Source organism: Bos mutus, chromosome 1 (assembly GCF_027580195.1).
Source record: "Bos mutus isolate GX-2022 chromosome 1, NWIPB_WYAK_1.1, whole genome shotgun sequence".
Classification (NCBI taxonomy): Eukaryota; Metazoa; Chordata; class Mammalia; order Artiodactyla; family Bovidae; genus Bos; species Bos mutus.
This window is the reverse complement of record NC_091617.1, coordinates 70322328-70348415: the sequence shown is the minus strand read 5'-3', so window position 1 is coordinate 70348415 and position 26088 is coordinate 70322328. Positions and strand designations below refer to the sequence as shown.

The 26088-nt window shown below is 37.5% G+C and overlaps 2 protein-coding genes across 3 annotated transcripts in view; one reads left to right on the top strand and one right to left on the bottom strand.

The window, feature by feature from the left end:
* PIGX (phosphatidylinositol glycan anchor biosynthesis class X) overlaps nucleotides 1–19194 on the bottom strand; it is a 26841-nt gene extending 7647 nt beyond the window's left edge. The window contains exons 1-4 of the mRNA XM_070359016.1: nucleotides 18958–19194; nucleotides 18708–18900; nucleotides 15434–15497; nucleotides 9087–9228 (exon numbers count right to left, since the gene is read on the bottom strand). Coding sequence (XP_070215117.1) covers nucleotides 9087–9228; nucleotides 15434–15497; nucleotides 18708–18900; nucleotides 18958–19194 — 636 coding nt within the window. The remainder of the gene's footprint in view (nucleotides 1–9086; nucleotides 9229–15433; nucleotides 15498–18707; nucleotides 18901–18957) is intronic.
* CEP19 (centrosomal protein 19) lies at nucleotides 18755–26088 on the top strand. Of its 2 annotated transcripts, none has more exons than XM_014478821.2 (3): nucleotides 18755–19208; nucleotides 22524–22720; nucleotides 23426–26088. In XM_014478821.2, exons 2-3 carry the CDS (start codon nucleotides 22591–22593, stop codon nucleotides 23785–23787), a joined length of 492 nt encoding a protein of 163 aa, XP_014334307.1. In that variant the 5' UTR covers nucleotides 18755–19208; nucleotides 22524–22590; the 3' UTR covers nucleotides 23788–26088. The 2 variants fall into 2 exon arrangements, with proteins under 2 accessions (XP_014334307.1, XP_014334306.1); XM_014478820.2 differs by having other exon boundaries at nucleotides 22521–22720.

Genomic DNA, 26088 nt, shown 5'->3' with positions numbered 1-26088 from the left:
TTTAATGTACTGTTAAATATATTTCCTTTTTATTAGTAGAAACTTGATTCTCTGACCCCAAACAATTCACCAATTGTCCATGCTTACAATATTTGCAAAAAATATGTTATTTGTTTTACTAAGGGTCCCTCATAACTTAGAAGGCAACCACCCTCCTCCATATGTTTTCTCCTTCCCAAAGAAATATGTACAGTTTTCTTGGTTTCTCAAGACATGGTTTTCCAAACCATTCATCGTATCAGTTGCCTTTTGAAATACTCAGAGAAAACAGCAGCAATACTAACTTCTTTACCAAAAATTACATTATTTTTTTTCCAGTTTCTAGGTTTAAAAATTTCATTAACTTTTTAGCAGCTCATTTCATTTATAGTATATATATATATATATATATATATATATATAATTTTTTAAACTAATGGACTTCATTTTTTAGAGCAATTTTAGGTATAGAAAAATTAAGCAGAAAATATAGCATTCCCACATACTCCCCATCCCTCCCAAACACACTCACAGTTTTCTCTATTATTAAAATCAGTCTGGTACATTTGTTACAATTCATTAAGTCAATACTGATACATTATTATTAACTACAGTCTATAGTTTAAGTTAGGGTTCACTCTTTGTGTTGTAGAGCCTATGGATTTTGACAAATATAAAATGACATGTATCATACTGAATAGTTTCAATGACCCAGGGCTCTGCCTATTCATCCTTATATTTTTCATTTGAACTTTTTGCAGAAAACTTTTAAGTAACTCCCATCCAATTTTTTCAAGTAATTGACTTTTCACTAATTAAATCCAGGGACTTATATTTATCTCTATTAAATTTTATCTTTCTGGCTATTGTCTATTTTTTTCTAGGCTGTTGAGATTTAACTGAAATCCCAATCTGTCAACCATTTATGTAACATTTATGAACTTGATAACAATATCTTCTGTATTTTTATCTAAGTATAAAAATGTTGACTAAGAAGATTACAACAGCAAATCCCTAAGAAATTTCACTAGAGACCTTCTGCTACAAGTTTATCAATGCACTCTCTTTGCATACAACTAGATATAAATCAAAATAACACATATTTTCTATCTTGTCAACAAAGATGTATAGAATGACCCAGTAATAATAAAGGTAACTTTCTTTGAGTACCAATTAAGCTCAGTAGTTTATACACACTCTTTTCTTTAATTTTCACAAGATCCCTATCAGGTAGGAACTCTTAGCCCTGTTATATAAATGTGTAAACAAAGTATCAGGTGGATAAACAATATAGTAGCTAGTAAGGAGAGGAGACAAGATTCAAAGCCAGGTCAAAGAGATTCCCCTATTCAGTTAGGTTAAATAAGATAGCCAATATTTATCTAGTTGAAAATTAAGTATAATAAGTAGAACTAACACAAAGTATATTCCTGACAGTGCTATTTAGAATTTATGATGGCATTATGATCTTCAGCTTCTCTAATTAATGAGTTTTGTTTACTGTTTATTTTCCATAGACATAAAAATATGGAAACTTCCCAAAAACTGAGAATATTTTTAACATGAATTTAAACTGCTGCTGCTACTGCTGCTAAGTCGCTTCAGTCGTGTCTGACTCTGTGAGACCCCATAGACGGCAGCCCACCAGGCTCCTCCGTCCCTGGGATTCTCCAGGCAAGAATACCAGAGTGGGTCGCCATCTCCTTCTCCAATGCATGAAAGTGAAAAGTGAAAGTGAAGTCGCTCAGTCATGCCCGACTCTTAGTGACCCCATGGACTGAAGCCTACCAGGCTCCTCGGTCCATGGGATTTTCCAGGCAAGAGTACTGGAGTGGGGTGCCATTGCCTTCTCCGGAATTTAAACTAGAATTTAAACTAAAATATAATGAAAATGAGGCAAACTGGTCTAAATGGCATTTTGGCCTTCACAGAGGGCTCTATTAGTCAAAGGGTTATTTGGTGATGGTTCAAAAACTTTTATTCTGGGTATCCGAATCTCAAAAATCAGCCTTAGGGCCTTCCCTGGTGGTCCAGTGGCTAAGACTCTGTGCTCTGAATGCAGGGGGTCAGGTTCGATCCCTGGTCAAGGAACTGGATCCCACATGCTGCAACTAAGAGTTCTCATGCTGCAACTAAGACCCACTGGCTAACAGCCATGGACCTACACTTTTTCATGACAACACTAAACTACACATATCAAAAACCACCTTAGCAAAGTTAAATGAATTAAGCAATAAAATTTTTGAACTGTAACACTCAACAGATCTTTCTCCCCTAGACTAGAGCTCTATCTGGAGAAGGCAATGGCACCCCACTCCAGTAGTCTTGCCTGGAAAATCCCACGGACAGAGGAGCCTGGTAGGCTGCAGTCCATGGGGTCGCTGGGAGTCGGACACGACTGAGCAACTTCACTTTCACTTTTCACTTTCATGCATTGGAGAAGGAAATGGCAACCCACTCCAGTGTTCTTACCTGGAGAATCCCAGGGACAGGACAGCCTGGTGGGCTGCAGTCTATGGGGTCGCACAGAGTCGGACACGACTGAAGCGACTTAGCAGCAGCAGCAGCAGAGCTCTATCAAAAAAACTCAAAACCAGAACAAAAAAAATCTAAAACATTTCCCAAGTAAGACACAGCAATCAGTATCTTTGAATAACTTATACAATCTAAAATTGTAAAACTAAAGAAATGAAATGTATAACAATAAATACTTTTCTGACACTGGGATGTTAATTCTTGTTAATTACTTATTTATGTATTTTTATTTGGTCACGCTGTCTTCATTGCTGTGTGCTAGTTTTCTCTTGTTGGGGAGAGCGGTGGCTACTCTTTGTTGCAGTAAGTGGGCTTATCCTTGTGGAGGCTTCTTGTTGCGGCTTGGGGGCTCCAGAGCTCTAGCTTCAGTAGCTGTGATGCACGGGGTTAGCTGCTCTGAGGCATGTGGGATCTTCCTGGACTAGGGATTGAATCCGTGTTCCCTGCATTGGTAGGTAGATTCTTAACCACAGTACCATCAGGGAAGCCCCGGGATGTTAATTCTAACAGTACCTATTTTTTTCTAATCAGTCTGGCTAAAGAGTTTATCAATTTTATCCATCTTAAACTACAAGTTTTTGGTTTCACCAGCTTTCCCTACTGTGTGTGTCTGTTTTCTAGTTCATGAATTTCTGCTGTGACCTTCATTATTTCCATCCTTCTACTGTGGTTTCACGTGCTCATCATAGATTAAGGAGGCTTAGCTGAAAACGTTAATTGAGATCTTCTTTCAAAATAGATAGGCATCTTAGTGCTACAAATTTCCCTCTAAACACAGCTTTAGCAGTATCCCATTAGTTCTGGTATGTTATGTTTTCATTTTCATTCAGTTCAAAATACTTTATTTCCCTTCTGCTTTCTTCTTTTGATCCATGGATTACTTAGAAGTGTGTTAATTAGTTTCCAAATATTTGAAGATTTTCTAAAGATCTTTCTATTCTTTATTTCTAATTTAGTTCATTTGCAGTCAAGAATATTCTTTGTAAGACTTGAATTCTAAATTTATTGAGGCTTGTTTTATAGCCTAGAATGATCTATCTTGATAAATACTGCATGTATACTTATAAAGAACATGTATTCCACTGTTGTTGGATGGAATGGTCCATAAATGCCAATTAGATCAGGGGGTTGGTTCACAGTTTTGTTCAAATCTTTCATATCCTTACCAACTTTCTGTCTACTTATCACATCAATTACTGAGAGAAGGGTACTGAAATCTCCAACTATAAGTGTGGATTCATCTATTCCACCTTACAGTTCAACCAATTTTTCTTTGCATTTTGAATCTGTTATTAGTGACATAAATGTTTAGAATTATTATTTCCTGCTGATTAATTGATCCCTTTATCAAAATGGTGATAGTCTTTAGCACTTGTGACAATCTTTGCTCTTGAATCCCTTTGCCTAATATTAATATAACCACATCAGCTTTCCTTTGATCAGTGTGAGCATGTCTTATCTTTTGTTTTAAAAGTTCATTTCTTATATGCAATATACAGTTAGGTATTGATTTCTTATCCAATCTGAAAATCTCAGCCTTTTAATGGAGATATTTAGACATTTACATTTAATATGATTATTAATATTGTTAAGTTTAATTCATCTTGTTCTCTGTATCTTTATTTTTTGTTCCCTTTATCTTCTTTCTCTGCCTTCTCTCCAATAGACTGAATTTTTTTATAATTCCATTTAATCTGCTGTGCTGGCATATTAACTATGACTGTTATTTTTGCAGTTACTTCAGTTTATAGTAAACATCTTTACTGTATCAGTCTACTTTCAAGTGACATTAAACTACCTTACATTTAGTGTAACAACCTTACTAAAGTGTATTTCATTTTTCACCTTCAACCTTGTGATAGTGCGATCATACATTTTATTCTTAGACATGGTATGGATGCTACACTACATTGTTGTTATTTTTTGTCAATTATCTTGGAAAAATTCACATAATATGGAAAAAAAACTTATTTTTACTCATGTAGTTATCATTTCAAGTGTTCTTCTTTCCTCGATTTCATCTGGTATCATTTTCCTTCTGCCTAAAGGATCTCTTCTAACATTTCTGGTATTGGAGGTCTGATGGTGAAGAATTCTTTCAACCTTTATGCCTGAAAAAGTCTTTATTTCACCTTCACCTTGAAAGGCATTTTCACTGTATAAAGAAACAGATTTTTTTTTCTTTCTATATTTTAAAGATGCTGCTGCTCCAAATTCTTGTTTGCATTATTTTCGACAAGAAATCTGCTGTTATTCTTACCTTTGGTCCTCTGTATTTTATGTGTTTGTTTTTTTTTTCATCTTGATGCTTTTAAGATTTTCTCATTATCATTGTTTTAAACAATTTTATTATCTTGTACCTTGATATAGTTTCTTTCATACTTCTTGCACTGAGCTTCGTAGATATGTGGGTTCGTAGTTTCCATCAAATCTGAAATTTTCTCAGTCATTATTTCTTCAAATATTTTTTTCCATCTCCATCTCTTTCATCTCTCCTTGGGGATTTCCGTTACACCTCCCCTGCTCAGTTTTATTGAGATACAACATATAACATTGTGTAGGCTTAAGGTATATAACATGAAGATCTGATATATGTATATTTTGAAAAATAATTACCATAATAATATTAGTTAAAATGTCCATCACCTCACACAGTTACCTTTCAGTGTGTGTGCATGGTGAGAACATTTAAGGTATACTCTCTCAGCAACACAGTTTGTTAACTACAGTCACCATGCTATGCATTAGATTTTCAGAACTTAACTCTTCTTACAACTAGGAGTTTGTACTTTCTGACTGCCTTCACCCATTTCTCCTGCATTCTCACCCCTGGCAATGACCAATCTACTCTCTGTTTCTGAGTTCAGTTTTTCTTATATTCCCCATCTAAGTGAGATCATACAGCATTTGTCTTTCTTTGACTTATTTTACTAGCACAACACTTTCAAAGTTCATGCGTTTTGTTGCAAATGGCAGAATTTCTTCTTTTTTTTTTAATGTTTGCATAACATTCCATTGTGTGTGTCTCTGTGTATGGGTATCCATATACATGTGTATATACACATATATACACAAATGCACACAAATACATACACATTTATACACATCTCAGTTTCAGAAATATATATCTCACATTTTCTTTGTCCATTCACCTATTGATGGATGCTTAGGTTGCTTCCATATCCTGGCTATTGTAAATAATGCTGTAATGAACGTTGAGGATGCAGGTATCTCTTAGAAATAACCCAATTAGACTTATGGTAGGTCACATGAAGTTGTTCCACAACTCACTAATGTTCTACTCGCTTTTTACATTTCTTTTCTTTATCTGTTTTATATTTTTGGTAGTTTCTATTGCTATGATTTCAAGTTCATTAATCTTTTCTTCTGCATTAATCTGCCATTAATTCCATCCAGAATATTTTCCATCTCATACTTTGTAGTCTTAATTTTTAAAAGGTCAACTGTCCTTTCAAGTATCTTCCATTTTTCTATTTACCTTTCTGAACATAAGGAATACAGCTATGATCAGCATTAACTGAATCATTTACCTCCTCATTACAGGTCATATTTTCCCACATCCTTGCAAAACTTTTATTAGAGTCAAGACATTTTGATCCTGTTGGGTACTAGATATTTCTGCATTCCTATAAATATTCTTAAGCTTTGTTTGTAATGCTGTAAGGTTACTTGCAACTGTCTGATTTTTGCAAGGTCTTGGTTTTGAAATTTGTTAGGTAGGACTGAAATAATGTTCACTCTAGGGCTTAGTATTCCCCACTACTGAGTACTTCTGTTTACTCTATCCAAAGCCTAGTGAATTACAAGGATTATCCCAGTCTGGTTGGTGGGAACAGGTACCACAGCTAGACCTGTATGAGACACTATTACCTCTAATTTTTTCATATAGTTCTTTTCCCAGCATCAAGCAGTTTCCTCACATGCATGCATTAATTAATACTCAACTATGCATTCAGGGGAACCTCTGTGGATCTCTGGAATTTGTCTCTATGCAGTTCTCTCTTCTCTGATACACTGTTAGTGAATTCTAGTGACTCTGTGTGCATGCATGCTAAGTCACTTCAGTCGTGTCTGATGGGATTCTCCAGATAAGAATACTGGAGAGGGTTGCCATGCCATACCCTCCTCCAGGGAATCTTCCCAACCCAGGGGTCAAACCTGCATCTCTTATGTCTCCTGCATTGGCAGGCGGGTTCTTTACCACTAGTGTCACCTGGAAAGCACTTTTAGTGACTTTGGTCTTTCCCAAATCCTACCTTTATCTCCTTAACTCAAGAAGTCCACTAGGCTCTGCTTAGGTTCACCCTCCCTGTACCACAGTCTGAACTCTCATGTAATAAACTAGGACAACTGAAGGGCTAACATTATTTATTTCTCATCTCTAAGATTTCACTGCTTGATATTCAATTATTTTTTCCATTCTTTCTTATATTTTGTCTATTTCTTGGTTGTTTCAAGTGGAAAGCAAATGTGTTCCCTGTTCTTTACCTTGGCCAAGGCAAAAGTCCTAACACATTTTGACTGAGTGAAACTTGCAATTTCAAAAACATTTCCATTTTGACCTATAAAATATCAATTTCTTATGTTTCAATCTAATATTATGCTGTTTCCAAAGAATGTGAGAGATTTTGATTAAAAATCTACAATGAAACTAGTTAAGACTTGTTTTATTTTCAAATTGCTCAGAAGCTATCATAAACTCATATCATCCATACAGTCAAAAATTTTGTCTTATCTAATAGAATCAAGATATATAAGCATCAATCATTCCCTATGTATAAATTCTCTTCTATCTAGTTAAAGTCACCAAATAATACCACATCTCATGACAAAGTTTCTCTGCACAAAGAACTGGGGCCACAGTCTCAACTCAGCTAGGCAGAAGGAAATAGCATCTAATATATCAGGAAATCAACTTCTAATTATACAAACGAGACATCTCTTTTTCTAGAAGCTTCCAAAATGAAAAAGTAAATTCACGTAAAAGATTTGTAATTAGATATTAGAGAATTAGGAAGCAGAAAATCAAGATAAAGAGAAACCTGTCAAGCAATCTATAATGGGACCCTTTACCCACCTTATTTTCTCATTATAGGCAACCTGCACACACCCCTATCTCATCCCAACCACAGGTATGGGTATGTGGGTATGTGACCTCTTTTTGGGTATCTATGCATAAAAAAATTCCACTTTCTTAAAACATGGTAGATCATTTTATTAAGTAAATTTAAATATGATTCCAATCCATGTCAGTACAAGCCAAGAACTGTATTTAAACTTGAAATGTACTTTTTTTTTTTGGCTGTACCATTCAGCTTGCAGGATCTTAATTCCCAGACCAGGGACTGAACCTGGGCAGTGAAAGTGTGGAGTCCTAACCACTGTACTGCCAGGGAATTCCCAAAACATATTGTGTAAAAATTAAAAAGCCTCATTCAGAATTCATGCTCAGTGAAAAAAAGAAACAAACAAAAAAAAAGGATCTTCCCACATATGTATCTAAACTGCCATATATGTGAACATGTGTACCTAAACTGCCATACAGACACAAAAACAGAAATAGGAAGAAATGGTAACGAGAGGTTAAAATAGGGGAAAGCTTAGCATTGTATACTTTTTATACTCCCTGAATTATAAACCATAAGGATATAATTACCTACTCAAAAACAAATGTAAATAAAACAGGTGAAGAAATTAGACTAAATCACAATTAGAAATAAACCACCATCCTAAATGACTCCAAGTATATCCAAGTGTATTTTGCCTTTTTAAAATTCATATACAGAATGAACTAAAACAGTTTCCCCAAATTTCTTAATAGGAATTACTTCAGTCATTAAGAGATTTGGGGATCCAATTTGATTTGCTGAATTAAGCTTTCTCAGAAAGACAATAATTTGCACCAAAAATACCCCCTGGTGATTCTTATCAAAGTTAGGCAAACTCTTAACTAAGGAGTAAGATTTATTTCCCAAAAGAACACCAACTTTGCAATTAGACAATCCTGGATTCATTTCCTGGCTTTTCCATTTACCTATGTGATCCGGGATAAGTTATTTGGACCCTTTGTGCCTGTTTCCTTATCTAGAAAATGGAATCTTTCCAAGGATGCTGTAAAGATTAATCTATGAAAAGGATGTGGGACATAATCTTTCTTATAATGCTTAATTTTATCTTGCTTCCTTCAAAAAAAATACCTGTTATATAGATATCCAATAAATATTTGTTTCCTTTCCTCCCATACCCATATTATACAGATGTTGGGGTATATGTCAAATTTTAACAAAGTAGTTGTTGTTGAAGCAGTATTTATTAACCACTAATCTTTTCAAAGACAAGCTTTAATATAATCGCCATTTTAGCTGACTTATTACAGACAAGTATGACAAGTTTCACTCACTTTTTAAAGAATACTCCTATCCTATCTTTTACATACACTTAACAAAATGAATTAAAAAATACTACAATGTCATCTTGTCTATTTTGCCTTAATCCAATTACAATATTCCTACAATAATTTCCCTCTCAAAAAATCCCTCTAACAGTTGTACCTCTGTTATGTTTCTCTCTCGTAATGAAGCCAACTCATACGGATCCACAAAAAGTCCTGTTGGGATATACTGTTTAATTAAGAGTCGGCAGGTCTGTAAGTCCTCAATGCTTTCTCCAAATTTCACTTTTGTTAACAGGTCTCTGTAAGACAAGTATGTTTTAAGTAAATATCTTCATTCAATTTTTTTTTCTTAAGAATTCATTCAATTTTTAAACAAGCTAATATAACAAGCTTATATTTAAATTAGCACAAATATTATATTTCAAATTAGTTTTTCAAAAGAAGATCAAAAAATTAATGAAATATTTACATCACATCAGAATCACTCATTAGATCTTTTAGAAATTCATGTCATAGTCACAGTATCCTTTTAGGGTATCCTATTAGACAAACATCAGTGGGAAAGGATGGAGTCCAGAAACAGACACACACTTTTTAAAAATAAAGGTGCCAATATAATTTGATGGGGAAAAGATTATCTTTTCAACAAACAATGCTGAAACAACTGTGTACCTATATAGAAAAAACTGAACTGTGACCTCTACCTCATACCATACCACAAGTATTAATCTAAAATAAACCTATTTTAATAAACTTAAATGTACAATTGTCTCAGCTTTCTCTCTGGAGGCTTATTTTGGACCAAGTGCAGAGAAGGAGGTCCAAAGCACGGTGATTTTGCTTAAGTGAGAAAACAGGGATAGAAGATAAGGGAGGATTAAGCAGCTAGAAGTCATAGCACTACGTTCCAGAGAGGAAGTATCTTTGTACAATGAGTTCTAGAAGTCTGAATTGGAGTCCCCTTGAATTTTTATTGAGTACTAAAATAAACATGAGTAATATGTAACTCCACAAGACTGGACAAAGAATTACCAAGGAACTGAAAGATAAGAAATTCTGAAATTTCACAAAGACACTGCATTCCACCAACCAAAGGATAGAAACCAAAGAGTTCAGCAGAGATCCCACTGAGATAGAAAGTAGAATGGCGGTTGCCAGGGCCAGGTGGTTGGGGGATGGGGATGAGGAGTTACTGTTAAGAGGTACAGATTTCAGTTTTGTAAGATGAAGAGTGGTCTGTGGATAGTTAGTAATAATGGTAACACAACAATGGGAATGTCCTTAATGCCACTAAAGTGTATAATTTAAAATGGTTAGGACAGCATATTTTATGTTACAGGTATTTTACCACAATTAAAATAAATAATAGTGTAAAAAATATATGACTGATCAGAGCAAAAGTAACAACAATTTTGGCAGGTTTACAACATAAGCAAAAAAGCATAAAGTTAATTAACGTATGGCAAGAATAGTATAAAGGGGAGAAGAAAGAAATGAACTATTCTGCTATAAGATTCATGCATTATTCATGGTATAAACAGTATTATCTGAAGGTAGTCTCTGATAAGTTAAAATTGTAAACCCTAAAGCAACTAATTTTTTAAAAAGAGAGAGGTATAGTTAATAAGCCAAAAATGGAGATAAAATGGAATGATCTAAAAATATTCCATTTATCCAAAATAAGGCAAGAAAAAAGAAAAAAGATTAGATGGTACAAATAGAAAAAAATATAGAAAAGAAGTAGCAAGATGAGTAAATTTAAACCAAACCAACCAAATCTATATTAACATTAAAAGTATATGGTCTAATCACTCCAGTTAAAATATAGAGATTGACAGATTGGATGAAATAGCAACACTTAACTATATGCTGTCTACAAGAAATGGCAAATATAAACACAGATAAAAGTAGAAGGATGGAAAAATGTATGCAAATATTAATAACAATACTATAGAGTGGCTCTGATGCTGGGAGGGATTGGGGGCAGGAGGAGACGGGGACAACAGAGGATGAGATGGCTGGATGGCATCACTGACTGGATGGATGTGAGTCTGAGTGAACTCCAAGAGTTGGTGATGGACAGGGAGGCCTGGCGTGCTGCGATTCATGGGGTCGCAAAGAGTGGGACATGATTGAGCGACTGAACTGAACTGAGAGTGGCTATAATAATACTGAAAAAGAAGACTTTAGGACAAGGAATATTGCCATGGATAAAGAAGAATACCACACAAAAATAAAAGGGTCAATCATCAAGAAAATATAACAAGAAAATAAAATATAACAATAATTTATATATAAAATATAACTGTCTGTAGCCAATAACAGAGCTTCAAAGATTCCTGTATTTTACATCATAGTAAAAACGGGTAGCACTATAAGGATAAACAGACAAATTCACAATTACAGCAAAAGATTTTGATACCCTTCTTTCAGTAATGGATAAAACAAGTAGAGAGAAAATCAGTAAAGACACAGAAAACATGAACAACCTTCAATTTAGTTGATCTAACTGACAATTATAGTAATAGAACATTCTAAGTGCATAAGAAAAACTATATGCTGAGCATTAAAAGAAGTCTCTAAAAGTTTTAAAGAACTGAAATCAAGCAGAATATGGTCTCTTAACAACTTGGCATTAAATTGGGACTCAATAGGAGAAGGAGCTACGGCCTCCTCCAAGCCACAGCCTCAGCCTCTCTTGTCCTTCAGACTATGCCTGGGATCTGCTGCCAGGTAGCCTTGGTCCCACAGACCTGCTTGTATGGTCTCAGGTTTCTTTACCTCCAGAAAGAAAAACTGACACCCTGCACCTTGGAAATTGATGTAAGAGACTGAAATTAGGGACTTCTTTCAAATATGAACATGGTTAATCAAAACCCAAAGGATCAATACTGGAAATAAAATATGCCAGTTCAAACTAGTATTTCTGGGAGAGCCTGCTGTTGGCAAATCAAGCCTGGTGCTTCATTTTGTGAAGGGCCAACTTCATGACTTTCAAGAGAGTACCACTAAGGCTGTTTTTCTAAGCTGCATGAAATGTGGGACATGGGATACAATTGGTCAAGAATGATTATCACAGCCTAGCAACAATTACTACAGAGGAGTACCGGCAGCCATTAGTTGCAGAAAAGGTAAAGTAAAGTGAAGTCGCTCAGTTGTGTCTGACTCTTTGCGACACCATGGACTGTAGCCCACCAGGCTCCTCCATCCATGGAATTTTCTAGGCAAGAGTACTGGAGTGGGTTGTCATTTCCTTCTCCAGGGGATCTTCCCGACCCAGGGATGGAACCAGGGTCTCCCTCATTGCGGGTAGACACTTTACCGTCTGAGCCACCAGGGAATCAACCTATATTTCTTCAAGCCCCTTTTTTGGGGCGGAGGAGGCAAGAATACTGGAGTGGGTTGCCATTCCCTTCTCCAGGGGATCTTCCCGACCCAGGGATTGAACCCAGGTCTCCTGCATTGTAGGCAGACGCTTTACCGTCTGAGCCACCAGGGATTGCAAATGAGGAGTCCTTTGTAAGAACAAAAAACTAGGTTAAATTACTTCAGACAGAAGTGAGTCCTAACACTGTCATAACTTTACCAGGAAAGTAGGTCGATCTAGAAAAAATGGGCTGAGATTTCCAGGAAGCACAGTCCTGTGCAAATGACAAGGTATTCACGAAGACATCATCTCAAACAACAATGAATGTAAATAAAATATTCACAGTAATAGCTAAAAAGTTGCCAAGGAATGAACTACAGAATCCAGGACCAAATTCTGCCAGAGCAAGAGCAGCAGACCTTACTGAACCCATTACAGTCAACCACGGGTCAGTGGTTAGGTAGAATATTCTTCTGCTTTCTAAATGTTAGCAGGGGAATTGGAGCATTAAACAAGTTTAGTATGACTTATAATAGAGTCAAGTTTCTAATACAGAATTATTTTAAGTGTCTTGAACTTCATTTTTAATAACATGTATGTGTCCCTTACTAATATTTCAGAAACAGACAGAGAGAATGAGAGCTGTGTGTTCACCTATTTCACTGGCACATTAAGGGGAATCATTTCTCATCACCAGAAACATAGACAAGTGACTGGACCCAAAGTGAATCAGAATCTACAGTTCTATGAAAAAGATCTGGAACACTCCAGAAACATTCTTTATTTAGAAGGAGAGTCTAAAGATACTTATACTTAGCCACAGTATTCATGCTAACAGTAACTTTTCCTAGTATCTATATTTAAAGTGTATGCTCCACATTTTAACAAATTATTCAAAAGAAAATAGTCCCGTATCTTTAAGGGGAAAAAATGAACATCAATAGCGTCTAAACTATATAGCCAGACCTATTATTTTTCAAATGAAAAATCAAATGTAAACCCATCTTGTTTTAGGAATATGAAAAATGATAAGTGCATTTAATGAATCATGTCCCCTCAGACATGTGAGCTTATCAACAAAACTGAAATAAATCAGGTGTCTGTGATTCTGTTTAATCACTGCTAGCTATTACATAGGTTTTGTTTAGTGGCAGAGAAGGAGCTTTTGCCCCCACTGGACATAATAGTCAATACACTGACAATTACGAACATTCAAACTTATTTTAAAGTCCATCTTCAGCTGTGCTATAAGCAGGGTAATATATTGTAGTTTCCATGTTGTTCAGTTGCTAAGCTGTGTCCGACTCTTTGCAACCCCATGAACTACAGCATTCCAGGCTTCCCTGTTGTTCACTATCTTCTGGAGTTTGCTCAAACTCATGTCCATTGAATTAGTGATGTCATCCAACCATGTTTATTACTCATTTGTAATATTTAAAGAGCTGCTTAAAAGTATGCAAATGTATAGTTACTAACACAGTTAAATTTTTTCCTTTTCTCCCCCTTTGAAAGGAAAGGGCTGTTTCAATATTTTACTGGGAAAGATTGAGGGCAGGAGGAGAGGGGGGCGGCAGAGAATGAGATAGTTGGATGGTATCACCAACTCAATGGACACGCGTTTGAGCAAACTCAGGAGATAGTTACGGCAGGGAAGCCTGGCATGCTGCAATCCATGGGGTCGCAAAGAGCTGGACACAACTTAGCGACAGAACAACAGTGAATGTGCAACATCTTATCATCAGAAAAAACATATATTTTAAAAGACAGAGATCTTCAAGACCTCCCTCCAAGATGACATTCAATCAATCAACCAACCAAAACATGTTGGATGTATTAGTTAATCTTTACAAAGTTATTCACCTATATTACCTTCCAGTTCACATTCTTCATTTAGCTCACAAATAGAACACATAAATTTCACCAAAAGACTTGTAGAAAATCAAATACACTACAACTATAGTATCCTCTGATCCACTTATCCAGTAACTCTATAAAAGAAATAGAAAGTGAAAGTTGCTCAGTCATGTCCGACTCTTTGCGACCCCATGGACTATAAGTACACATAATTCTCCCCGCCAGAATACAGTTCCCAGAGACCAGCAGTTTCTATCCTGTCCTGTAGTGCTATGTGACAAGCACTACATTAAGGAACTTGCCACATATTCTCTGATCTAATCCTAACAACCCTAATAAGGAAATACTTTCATTATCTAATTTCATCAGTAAGGTAACAAAGACTTAAGTAACTTGACTAAGGGTACACATATACTAAATAATAGAGCTACATTGTTAGTCCAAATTTATTTGAATTAAAAACAAGCAAACAAACAGAAAAACCAAGTTCTTTCTACTATACCTCCTAGCCATTCACATGCAGCCTAAAATTGAAGAGTGAGGAGAGTGAGGTATTTTAGTTTAAGGTGATGTATAAAACGACTTAAAAATCATTTTAAATCATAAAATGATTTAAAAAATCATAAATGATTTTAAAAATAAATGTATCAGAATTTATAAATCAAATATCTGACAATAACTTCAAAGTAACCACTTTGAGAGGCTTTAAAGTTTGGGAATCGCTTATGGAACAGCTTCCACAACTTTAACCAGTCTTTTAAATATCTTCAATATTGGCAATATTCATTTTTGAGAATAGTTTCTATTTTGGAAATAGTTTGGGCTTTGGAACCAAGTTTTGTAAATCAGAAATAGTGATTTAGGGTGGTATCTTTGTACATGAGACTGTGGCTTTGAAGTATGATAGTCCTAAATTTCCATCAGAGATCTACCACTCTAAACTCTACTTAAAGTCCCTGAGCCCTAGTTCCCTCATCTGAAATACAAGAAAGGTATCATCTACCTTACAACCATTGTGAAGATTAAATGGAATATGTATATATAGCTCTTGTCTATATAAATAAATAATAGATATGTACAGTAAATAATAAATGTTTGTTTTCTCCTTCTCTTCTCCACTGTTATTTTAATCATTGTTTCAAACTATGAACTGCTTATCTGTCAGTTATAACTCTAAAAATGCAAGTGATTTTTTTTTAGTTTATCCATTTAGTTTCAGCTATCAATTTTTGGTTTTAAATTACATGAAATTGTATTTTGATATAAGTCAATGGGCAACATACCTGTGGAAACCATCTTTCAAAACTTCTTGTCTTAAAATAATTTCAGAACAAGTGGCCCTTATGCCTGTAAGAATGAAAAGACTTTTTTTTAATAAAATAAAAACTCAATGAAAGAATATTTAAATAATTAGAAAATAATTATTTGAATAGACTTTAATTGATTGGAAAATCTAACCAACCTAAAACAAAACAAACACCCTTAAAACTTAAGCAATTTGTGCTATATATAAATCTATTTCTAGTGTAGCATAGGGGTTAAAAGCCTTGACTTTGGTGTTAGATTGGCTAATTTCAAACAACAGTCTGTCACTTAATAGCTGTGTGACGTTGAAGAAGACAGTTTCTCTCATTGCTAGTTGTCATGAGAATTTAATATATGTAGAAGCACTTGGAACAGGGTCAACCACAGAGCACCCACTCTGTGTAAGTGTTTGTTATTTATATTACTTTATTCAGGTGATCACTGGACATCAAAAAGAACAGAACGGTGAAAGAGCCAGGAAAACTCAACTTTAATCCTAGCTCACTGAAACTGAGTATCAGATACAAATTGGCAACTTCTATATTCTATCATCCACAAGTAGAGAAAAGAAGGTACATTTATGCTATGTGTAGACAATGAGAAGGTTTAAAGAAAAGACAAAAACTGGAGGCTTTTCAAAGGTTCAAAGGGTTCTTTTATAAACTTAGAATAACCCAAAATTTCACTAATCTCACTCCATGCAGAACTTACACATTAAAACTGTTACTCAGTGTCAGTTTCATAAAATTTAAAAATCTAGCTACTGATGTTGCTAAGTCACTTCAGTCATGTCCGACGCTGTGCGACCCCAGAAACGGCAGCCCACCAGGCTCCCCCGTCCCTGGGATTCTCCAGGTAAGAACACTGGAGTGGGTTGCCATTTCCTTCTCCAATGTAGGAAAGTGAAAAGTGAAAGTGAAGTCGATCAGTCGTGTCCGACTCCTAGCCACTCCATGGACTGCAGCCTTCCAGGCTCCTCCATCCATGGGATTTTCCAGGCAAGAGTTCTGGAGTGGGGTGCCATTAGCTACTAATGATTACCAAATCAGCCCAGGCACCTTGCTATGGAATTTTACTCCATTTTGCAAAGCTGGAAATGTGTGAGAACATTAAAACAAACACAGAAAAACCATACACTATTGTATGTTGTGAATTCCATTAGATGTATTCCTGAGAAGACCCCCAAAAAATGAAGTGGAAAGGAAACATTTGAAATATACCGGAGAGGGAAGGAAGGGGGAAACTATGAAAGATAACATTTATTAAATAATACTTATATGACAGATTCTCTACTTGGGGTTTTCAGGTGTATTTTAACTTTCATGATCTAGAGAAATAGGCCAGCAAAATTACTGCCATTTGTACACAGGAATAAAGTGAAGTCACTCAGTCATGTCCGACTCTCTGTGACCCCATGGACTGTAGCCCACCAGGCTCCTCTGTCCATGGGATTTTCCAGGCAAGAACACTGGAGTGGGCTGCCATTTCCCTCTCCATTACAGGAGTAAAGTGAAAGTGAAGTCGCTCAGTCGTGTCCGACTCTGCAACCCCATGGACTGTAGCCTACTAGGCTCCTCCGTTCATGGGATTTTCCAGGCAAGAATACTGGAGTGGGGTGCCATTTCCTTCTCCAACACAGGAGTAAACTCTGACATAAACTAACTGTCTACGTCATACAACTAGGTAAGTCACTGATTAGAAGTAAGATTTGCCTGACTTTTAAAGTCTAAGGTATTTCAGTTCTTCTTGCTATTTAACAAAATCCTTAATTACTTTGGAGAAGTATCTCATCCTTTCCCAAACAAATAACTTATAGAATATCTCTTGTAAAAATTCAGACATTTCTTCAATATTTAATTTTAACAGAGGTGGGGGAAGGGTTTATATCTGCCTATAAATTAAATTAGAAAAAAGGTCAGATTAACAGGCTTAAATTCTATGGAGTATAGACTAGAAAATGGTAAATTTCATTTATCTTGGGATGATAGAAAAGCTAATTTACAAACAGTATAGCAAATACTAGATTATTTATGATTTTTAAGGCAAAGGTACCATTTTCAAAATGAATTTGTTGCATCTGAATTCACTTTCAAGATTTTTACTTTTAAATTTTACTTTACTTGGTTTTTGTGGCCTGAATTGGCTCTGGAAATTGACCCCCTTTACAAATTGCTGTAAAGTCTTTAGTTATCAATAAGCCCAGTTGTTCGAAAATTATTTTGGGCCTAATAATTCCTTCTTCAAATAAATTTGAGAACCTAATACGTAAACACACAAAAGCAGAACTACACTGATTGACAGATACTAGTCTAATATGCTGGTTTTAAAGACAGCTTCCGTACTGGTTTTCCTGGTGTATGTGTTCTGACTTTTCTTTCCCTATCAAACGTTATCACTTTATTGTAACTACTACTGCACTTACCCATCTCCCCTACTACATTGCAAGCTCCACGAGGGCTGGATTCACAGCACCTAGCACAGCACTTCTGCCCACGAACTTGAGCACAAAGAAGTGAATCGACTCGCTCGCCCAGCCCAGAGTCATAAAGAAACCCTAGCACAATCCAGTTTATTATCAAACATGTTTGTAAAACAAAATTAGTCGTCCTCCCCTTTCCACGCTCCCCGAGTGTAGGTACTCTAGATTAGGGTTCTCACACCTCACAGGGCACTTAGGCTCTGTTGGTCCCGCAGTGGTCAGAAGCTTCATGCATCCCAAGAGCACCCCAAAATGCTTCACGGCTGTACTTCACAACGTTTTAGTAATAGTGCTGCCCGTCCCTCAGAAGGACAAAGCCTGCCTCTCCAGAGAACCAGGACTGGTCACAAAGAATGAAGGCGAGGGCGGTGGGAGGTCCAGGAACTTGCAGCCTTCGTTTTTTACCTCCTGCTACTCACCCTACTTCCCTGTGGCTCAGACGGTAAAGCGTCTGCCTACAATGCGGGAAACCTGGGTTCTATCCCTGGGTCGGGAATTCCCGATCCCCTGGAGAAGGAAATGGCAACCCACTCCAGTATGCTTGCTTGGAAATCCCATGGACGGAGGAGCCTGGTGGGATATAGTCCGTGGGGTCGCAAAGACTCGGACACGACTGAGCAACTTCACTTCACTTTCACTCACCCTACAGTTCTAGGGTCGCGAGAAGCACGTTTGCAGAGGGACGAACTGAGAGGTCTCGGGAACCTCGAGTGCTCCCCACCCTCTCAGAGCTTAACCCCGCCCCACTCCCGAGGCCCAGCTCCGCCCCTTACCGGAGACGAAGTGGGTGTTGTTGAACGTTGTGGCTGGCGAGCAGGTGAACCCAGCCGCCTCCCAGAGAAGCAGCCAGGCCACTGCCCTGACGGCCACCGCTGGGGCAGCCAGGACGCCGGAGAACGCGCGCCCCAGAAGAGCACGCGGGGATAAAATGCGATCAGAGGAACGTGCACAAGGTTCACACTGCTCCTAGAGCGCACTGTCGCGGAGTTTGGGACCCGGAAGGAAGATTCGCTGCGCTCACGCCTGCGATCCTGCAGTTTCCCGGCTCCCCGCCCCTAAATGTTCCGGGATAGCGATAGGCCGTCGTCCAGCCCCTTCGTCGCCCCGCCCCTCGCCCTCACGGTTGGGGGCGGAGCAAGGAATGGCGCAAGCGCAGTAACGTGCACCGGGGCTGTTGCTCTGGGACAGCTCCGTGGACCCCGAGTCTGACACTGAACCCCGCACGCTGTCCTGGGAACCGCCTAGCCGAGCTCCCGGCATTCTCCTCCATCCAGGTATTTGCCGATGCAGGTATCTTCCTGCCGGAGAATTCACCCTACAGTCACGTCTGCGAAGCTGTGGCTGTCGTCTTTTTCTGCAGCGCCAGGCTTTGCCTGGCCTTAAAAGTTAAGTGCTCCTAGGTGCACTACGGTTGGTGGACAGGTTTTAGACGTTGACCAGCAGAAGATGCATTTTCTGTACTTCTCTATGGATAAGAAAGTCAGCCTTGCACTAGTGAGGGGCATGGATAGGGAGAGGATCGTCTACCTGATGGCAAAATCCGTACATTCTTAGATGCTGTGGGCGATGCTTGGCAAGATATGCCAGTCATTGATCCCTGGGGAGGAAAGTATTAATGTCTAGAAGAAAAACTTGGTAAATGTGTCGTCTGTCTTCATGAATTGAATATGTAAGCAGACCTGAAGAGTATCAGGTGCAGATTGGAGCAGAATGGAGGGCCCTAGGATGGATGTCTTAAAGACGAGAGATGTCAGAGCTCATTCGCTTCAGTCGTGTCCGACTCTGCGATCCCATGGACTGTAGCCCGTCAGGTTCCTCTGTCCATGGGATTCTCCAGGCAAGAATACTGGAGTGGGTTGCCATTTCCTTCTCCAGGGGATCTTCCTGACCCAGGGATCAAACCCGTGTCTCCTGTGTCTTTGGCATCGGCAGGCAGGTTCTTTACCACTACTGCCACCTGGATACTACCTAAACTTCAATATAGCAATATAAGCATGCTGTTAAATATAGAGATAGATTTTGGAAGAAACATTTAAAAGACTTGAAACTGATTACCTATGGAAAGGGGACCAGGAGAGGACAGCAGTTCTTTATTATGAGCCTCATAAAATTATGTTACATTTTAAACAGAATACAAACAATATTTTAGTAAAAATAAAAGTTTAATTTTGAAAAGAGTGTAGTCATAAAACTTCATTATTGAGCATCACTTGCATGCATTATTTATTAATACAGTCACATGAGTGTGTGGAATTTATATTGTGCTCACTAGGATCTTCTAGAAAGTTTACTATCAAATTTTAGTGAGGCAAACTGGGGGAAGTATTTGTTTAAAAAAAAAAAAGGAAGGAAAGGAAAGAGATGGAGAAGGAGGAGGAGAAGGAAAAGAAGAAAGAAGGGGTGGGATGGGATCACTGCATCAAATGAGAGACAGAATACAATAATTTGACAAAGCTGTTCTTTATATATGATCCATTTCCTAAGAATAAAAATTCTCAGTCCAACAGTAAGAGCTGAATAATATAGATTATGGTATATCCATAGAACAAAACATTTGCAGTCATAACATAAGTTTGCATTTTAGAATGACATTAAGTTTGCATTTAAAGACAAAATTACATGGGTTGTTAAATTTAAAAGACAGGACATAGAAAAGAATGAAATAATGCCATTTGAAGCAACATGGATGGACCTAGAGATTATCATACTAAGTGAAGTAAGAAAGAGAAAGACAAATACCATATAATACAGTGTATGTGAAATCTAAAGTACGACACAAATGAACTTATCTACAAAACAGAAACAGATCATAGACATAGAGAATGAATTTGCGGCTGCGAAGAGGGAGGGGGTTTGGGGGAGGGATGGTTGGGAGTTTGAGATTAGCAGATGCAAACTGTCATATATAGAATGGATAATAAGGTCCTACTGTATAGCACAAGGAACTATATTCAATATCCTGTGATAAACCATAATGGAAAAAAATATAAAAAAGAATGTATATATGTTTATAACTAGTCACTTTGCTTTATAGCAAAAATTAACACACCATTGTAAATCCACGTTGGTGGCTCAGAGGGTAAAGCATCTGCCTGCAGTGTGGAGACCTGGGTTCAATCCCTGGGTGGGGAAGATTCCCCTGGAGAAGGAAATGGCAACCCACTCCAGTATTCTTGCGTGGAAAACCCTATGGATGGAGAAGCCTGTTGGGCTACAGTCCATGGAGTCGCAAAGAGTTGGACACGACTGAGCAACTTCACTTTCAGCAAAATAAGTTTTTAAAATATTTAAAAGGCAGGAAATAGTATGTATCAATATAAAAACATATTAAAACTATGCCTACAAAAAAGACTGGAAGCAATCAGGGATGATTATTATTTTGTAAGTTTCTTCCTCACCCCTCCCAACTCTACAATAATCTATCAAGTAGTCCTGTTTCTATTGTGATTCTCTGGCAGAACTGAATTTATGAAGGTATCATCCCTTTGCTGTTTTACTTCTAGATTCTTTGACATTTGCAAATCTTCCTGAGAATACCATAGTCACATCTAAAGCATTCCCTATAATTATTTTTGCATTGAGAGCAGAGAAGAGGGAATGAAAAATATTAACCTTTAAAATGACTTTTTCTTGTAACTGAAAAAACATCATGTAGTGAGACAAATAAAAGCCATATAAGCTTTGTTGCCTTGAAAATGTGAAGGCTGATTCTGCATCAGGTCTGACTTCTTGATCAGACTTCTAGACTGTCAACACTTAGAGAATGTACAAGATACACTGAATCAAACAATGGAATACCTAATCCAGATATTGTGTTGGGGATAGTGTGGTGAACTTTGGACATGTTTCCTGCCCTCAAGGAGCATACAGAATAGAAAGGGAAAAGATAGGTGATTAAATAAGTAGTTACCAAAAACTCAGTGAGGGAAAAAAAAGGCAAGAAACTCAATGAAGGACTTCCCTGCCAGTTCAGTGGTTAAGAATCTGCCTTCTAACGCAGGAGACACAAGTTTGCTCCCTGGTCAGGGAACTTAAGAGCCTACATACCTGTGCACTGTAGCTAAGAGAGGCCCAGACACTGCAGTGAAGACCCAGTGCAGTGAAAAACCAAACAAACAAAAAATACCTCAATGAGTAGAATGAGTACAGGAGGCGGAGGTCTGGTCTGGGGAACCTGTCAGGACATAATGTATTTAAAAGAGTTTAAAAATTCTTAGTACCTTGGCACTGAGGGTGCTTGTACATACTTGTTTAATTGGTAGACAAAAAAAGATCCTGTAAGTTGATTCTTGGGCTGAGTCAGGGAGGGGTTCCTACAGTCTTTGGTTAAAAGTACAGTGCACTAAGAGATTCAAACTGAACTGCATTTTAGGCTCAGGTGTGAACCTGCCTACATCCCTCAATGAACCAGGGATTCTACAGATTAAGGATAACCCAGGGCCAAACTGAACTTTCAAGATAGCTCTTGAAATACTGAGCTTGAACTGACCATGTATCTCCAGAATTGGACTAGAGCCAGATTTACCCGGGAGGAAAAGCAGGGAGGGATGTGATTTACCCAACACTTAACATTTTTTCCCCTTTAGCAGGAAGTCATTATGTGACTAACACATTGTCATCAGATTTCCTCTGATTTACCGTGAAGTATATGTGAGAATGATGTGCACTGCCAAAAAATGTGGAATTAGGTTCCAGCCTCCGGCTATTATCTTAATCTACGAGAATGAAATTAAGGGGAAAAGTCGCCAGCGCATCATGCCAGTCCGAAACTTTTCCAAGTATTCAGGTATCTTATGTTTTATCTTGCCTCTTATCATAACTGTCATCTGAGTCAGTTTATAAGAACGATTTGGGTCTCATGTAATGGAGTGATATGGCCTTCAGTTAGACAGACCAAGGTTCAAGTCATGACTGTCAGAGAGGGTGTGTAAATTTGACTAAATTACTTAATCTTGGTGAGCATCCATTACCTAATCTGTTAAAGGAAATTGATAATCCTTTCAGGTCAGCTGCTGCTGCTGCTGCTAAGTCGCTTCAGTCATGGCCAACTCTGTGCAACCCCAAAGACGGCAGCCCACCAGGCTCCTCCGTCCCTGGGCAGTGTGGATTAAATGAGATAGCATTATACAATAATATTAATTCCCTTCTCCTCCTCCAAATGTGTTTTTTAATTTGTAGTCTTGATATTTCCTTAGTACCAATTCTAATATCTAAAGCTGTAATACTACTTTTTCTTCTCAGACATTTTCTTCAGTTGGAAATACTTAACATCTCCTCACAGTGATTTTAAGTTACAGAAATAAAAAATATATCGATCCTTCCCCCATCACACTCAAAGCTGGATGTAAAGAAATAGGTCTGTAACTTAATTCATTCCCAAAAGCCACTTGGCTACTTGACTGTAATGATAAGTAATGCTTTCAGTAATCTGAGGGGCCTCAGTAGTCTGTGGTGTTGTGTGTGGTGTAATAGTTTTGTTTCTTGCTCCTAGATTGCAGTAGAGCTGCTGAACAATTAAAGAATAATCCACGACACAAGGGTTACCTGGAACAGGTATCCCTGAAGCAGCTAGAGAAGTTATTCAGCTTTTTACGAGGTAACTTGTGGGGGCAGAGTCTGGCAGAAACAATGGAACAGATTCAACGGGAAACAACCATTGATCCTGAGGAAGACCTGAACAAACTAGATGACAAGGAACTTGCCAAAAGGAAGAGCATCATGGATGAACTTTTTGAGAAAAATCAGAAGAAGAAGGATGATCCAAATTTTGTCTATGATATTGAAGTGGAGTTCCCACAGGATGAACAGCTACAGTCCTGTGGCTGGGACACAGAGTCAGCTGAAGAGTTCTGATAACCAAAAACTGGAAAAAAAAAATTATTGAGTAAATGCATATTTACGCAAGACCATAGATTGATTGTAGAAAAATCTATAAAGAACACTGTACGTATTAGGTCACATTTGGATTGAGTGTTACTTTTCCAAACCAGGATATGTATAGCATCTACTATGTAGGTGCGTGTGGAATATAGGAAAACAAAATATAAGGATCTGCCTTTAAGGAGCTTACAGTTTAATTGGAAGATAAGTCAAAAGCTTGTGAAAAGCTAATTTAATGGTATTAGGCAGCAAAAAGATTAGTTCCAAATGCTTGATAAAGGCTCGAGAAGATCAGAACCTAGATTACTGTAGGGTAGAATAGTCAGGAAGGACTTTGTCCTTCAGTGGCAAAGTGGTATTTTGCTGGCCCTTGAGATGGTAGTATTTGGATAGAAGCTTAGGTAGGATTCCTGATTAGAGAAATTGGGAAGAAAAAAAGAGGGATGTTGTGGGGGATTGGGAAAGACATAGGAATTAGAACATTTTATTTGAGGAACAGTAAGCAAATTATAATGTGATAGTATTGGAGGACATGATGATTACTAGAGGATTATCCTGTATATATTATCTTTATATGTATTTAACTCTGTGAGGAGAACCCCTGTCGAATGCTCTGTAGCTGCAAATGGATATAATTTGATGGACAGCAGGGGAATTCTGGTCCCTCTCCCTGCCCTAGTATCAGGAAATATACACTCAAGACATTCTGAAACCTGAACCTCTTCTCATAAATAAGTTTTTTCATAAAATAGGAAATCTACCCATAATACCATAATAAATGAACATAAGTACTGCCAGTTTAGGCCTATTCATGAGTTTGTATCTACAAAGAGAAGATATTTGTTGTACACGGTTACATATGTATAGATACATCTTTCTTCATATTAGAATATTATTTAATTGGTAGAAATCCTCTGTTTTCTGCAAGGAAATTAGTACTCATTAAATAAAGTTGTAAAAATTACTCTTTCTACCTGTCCATCTCTACTCTCTTGAGCATTATAAGTCTCATTAAAAAGATCATTCTTATAGTGGTATCACCAAGGATTTAAGATGGCCATGTCTCAAATGTTTATTTGCCAAAGGTAGCAAAAGAGAGGGTGGGAAGATTTGGGAGAATGGCATTGAAACATGTAAAATATCATGTATGAAACGAGATGCCAGTCCAGGTTCGATGCACGATACTGGATGCTTGGGGCTAGAGCACTGGGACGACCCAGAGGGATGGTATGGGGAGAGAGGAGGGAGGAGGGTTCAGGATGGGGAAAACATGTATACCTGTGGCGGACTCATTTTGATATTTGGCAAAACTAATACAATTATGTAAAGTTTATAAATAAAATTTAAAAAAAAAGAAAGAAAAAAACAAAAAACAACAAAGGTAGCAAAAGAACTTTCAGAGCTGGAGCTCCTACCATAATTGCATATTACTTCACTGTGTAGATATAGATGATCTACTTCAAAAGTTGGCCTTGGGTTGTTTTCCCCTTTCACTATTACTAACAGTACCACAGTAAATAACCTTGTACATTCCCCATCTTGCAGAACTGTAAATGATGCCTGGAGGGGAATTGCTGGGTTTGTGCATCCGGAATTTTAATAGATACTGCTAGATTGTCCACCAAAGAGTCCCATTCATTCATTCAGTACTTAATGAGCACCTACAACATGCTGAGCCTCTACTGTTCAAGAGTCTGGGGGTGCAGCCTCTGATAAACTTTACAGTCTGCTTGGAGGGGAGAAACAATAAACATACATAGAATAATGTCATAAGATGACTGCTCACAGTTAAAACAGGGTAAAAAGAGAATGATGGTGTGGGTGCTGCTGTTTTTGACTGGGACTTCAGAGAAGGCCTCACTGAAGAGGTGACATTTGAGCAAAGGCTTGAAGGAGGTAAGGAAAAATTGATGTCCGTATCAGGGGTAGTGGAAAATGGGAAGTACATAGGTCCCCAAGGCTGGAATGTGCTTGATATATTTGAGGAAGTGTAAAGAGGCCAGTGTGGCTAAAACAGATTGAGCAAAAGAAAAATGATAGGAGATGAGGTACAGTGTATTTTACCAATGCACAGTAAGTACATTTTTGTAGTAAGGTTGTAGCAATTTAAACTATCAGCAGTACATAAGAGTACCTATTTTCCCCACATGCTCATCGAAAGAGTTATCAAACTTGATCTTTGTCAATTTTATAATTTAAAAATGGTATCTCCATAGTTTTAATTTGCATTGCTTTTATTATGAGTGAGACTGAGTGACTTCATACACTGTGAGA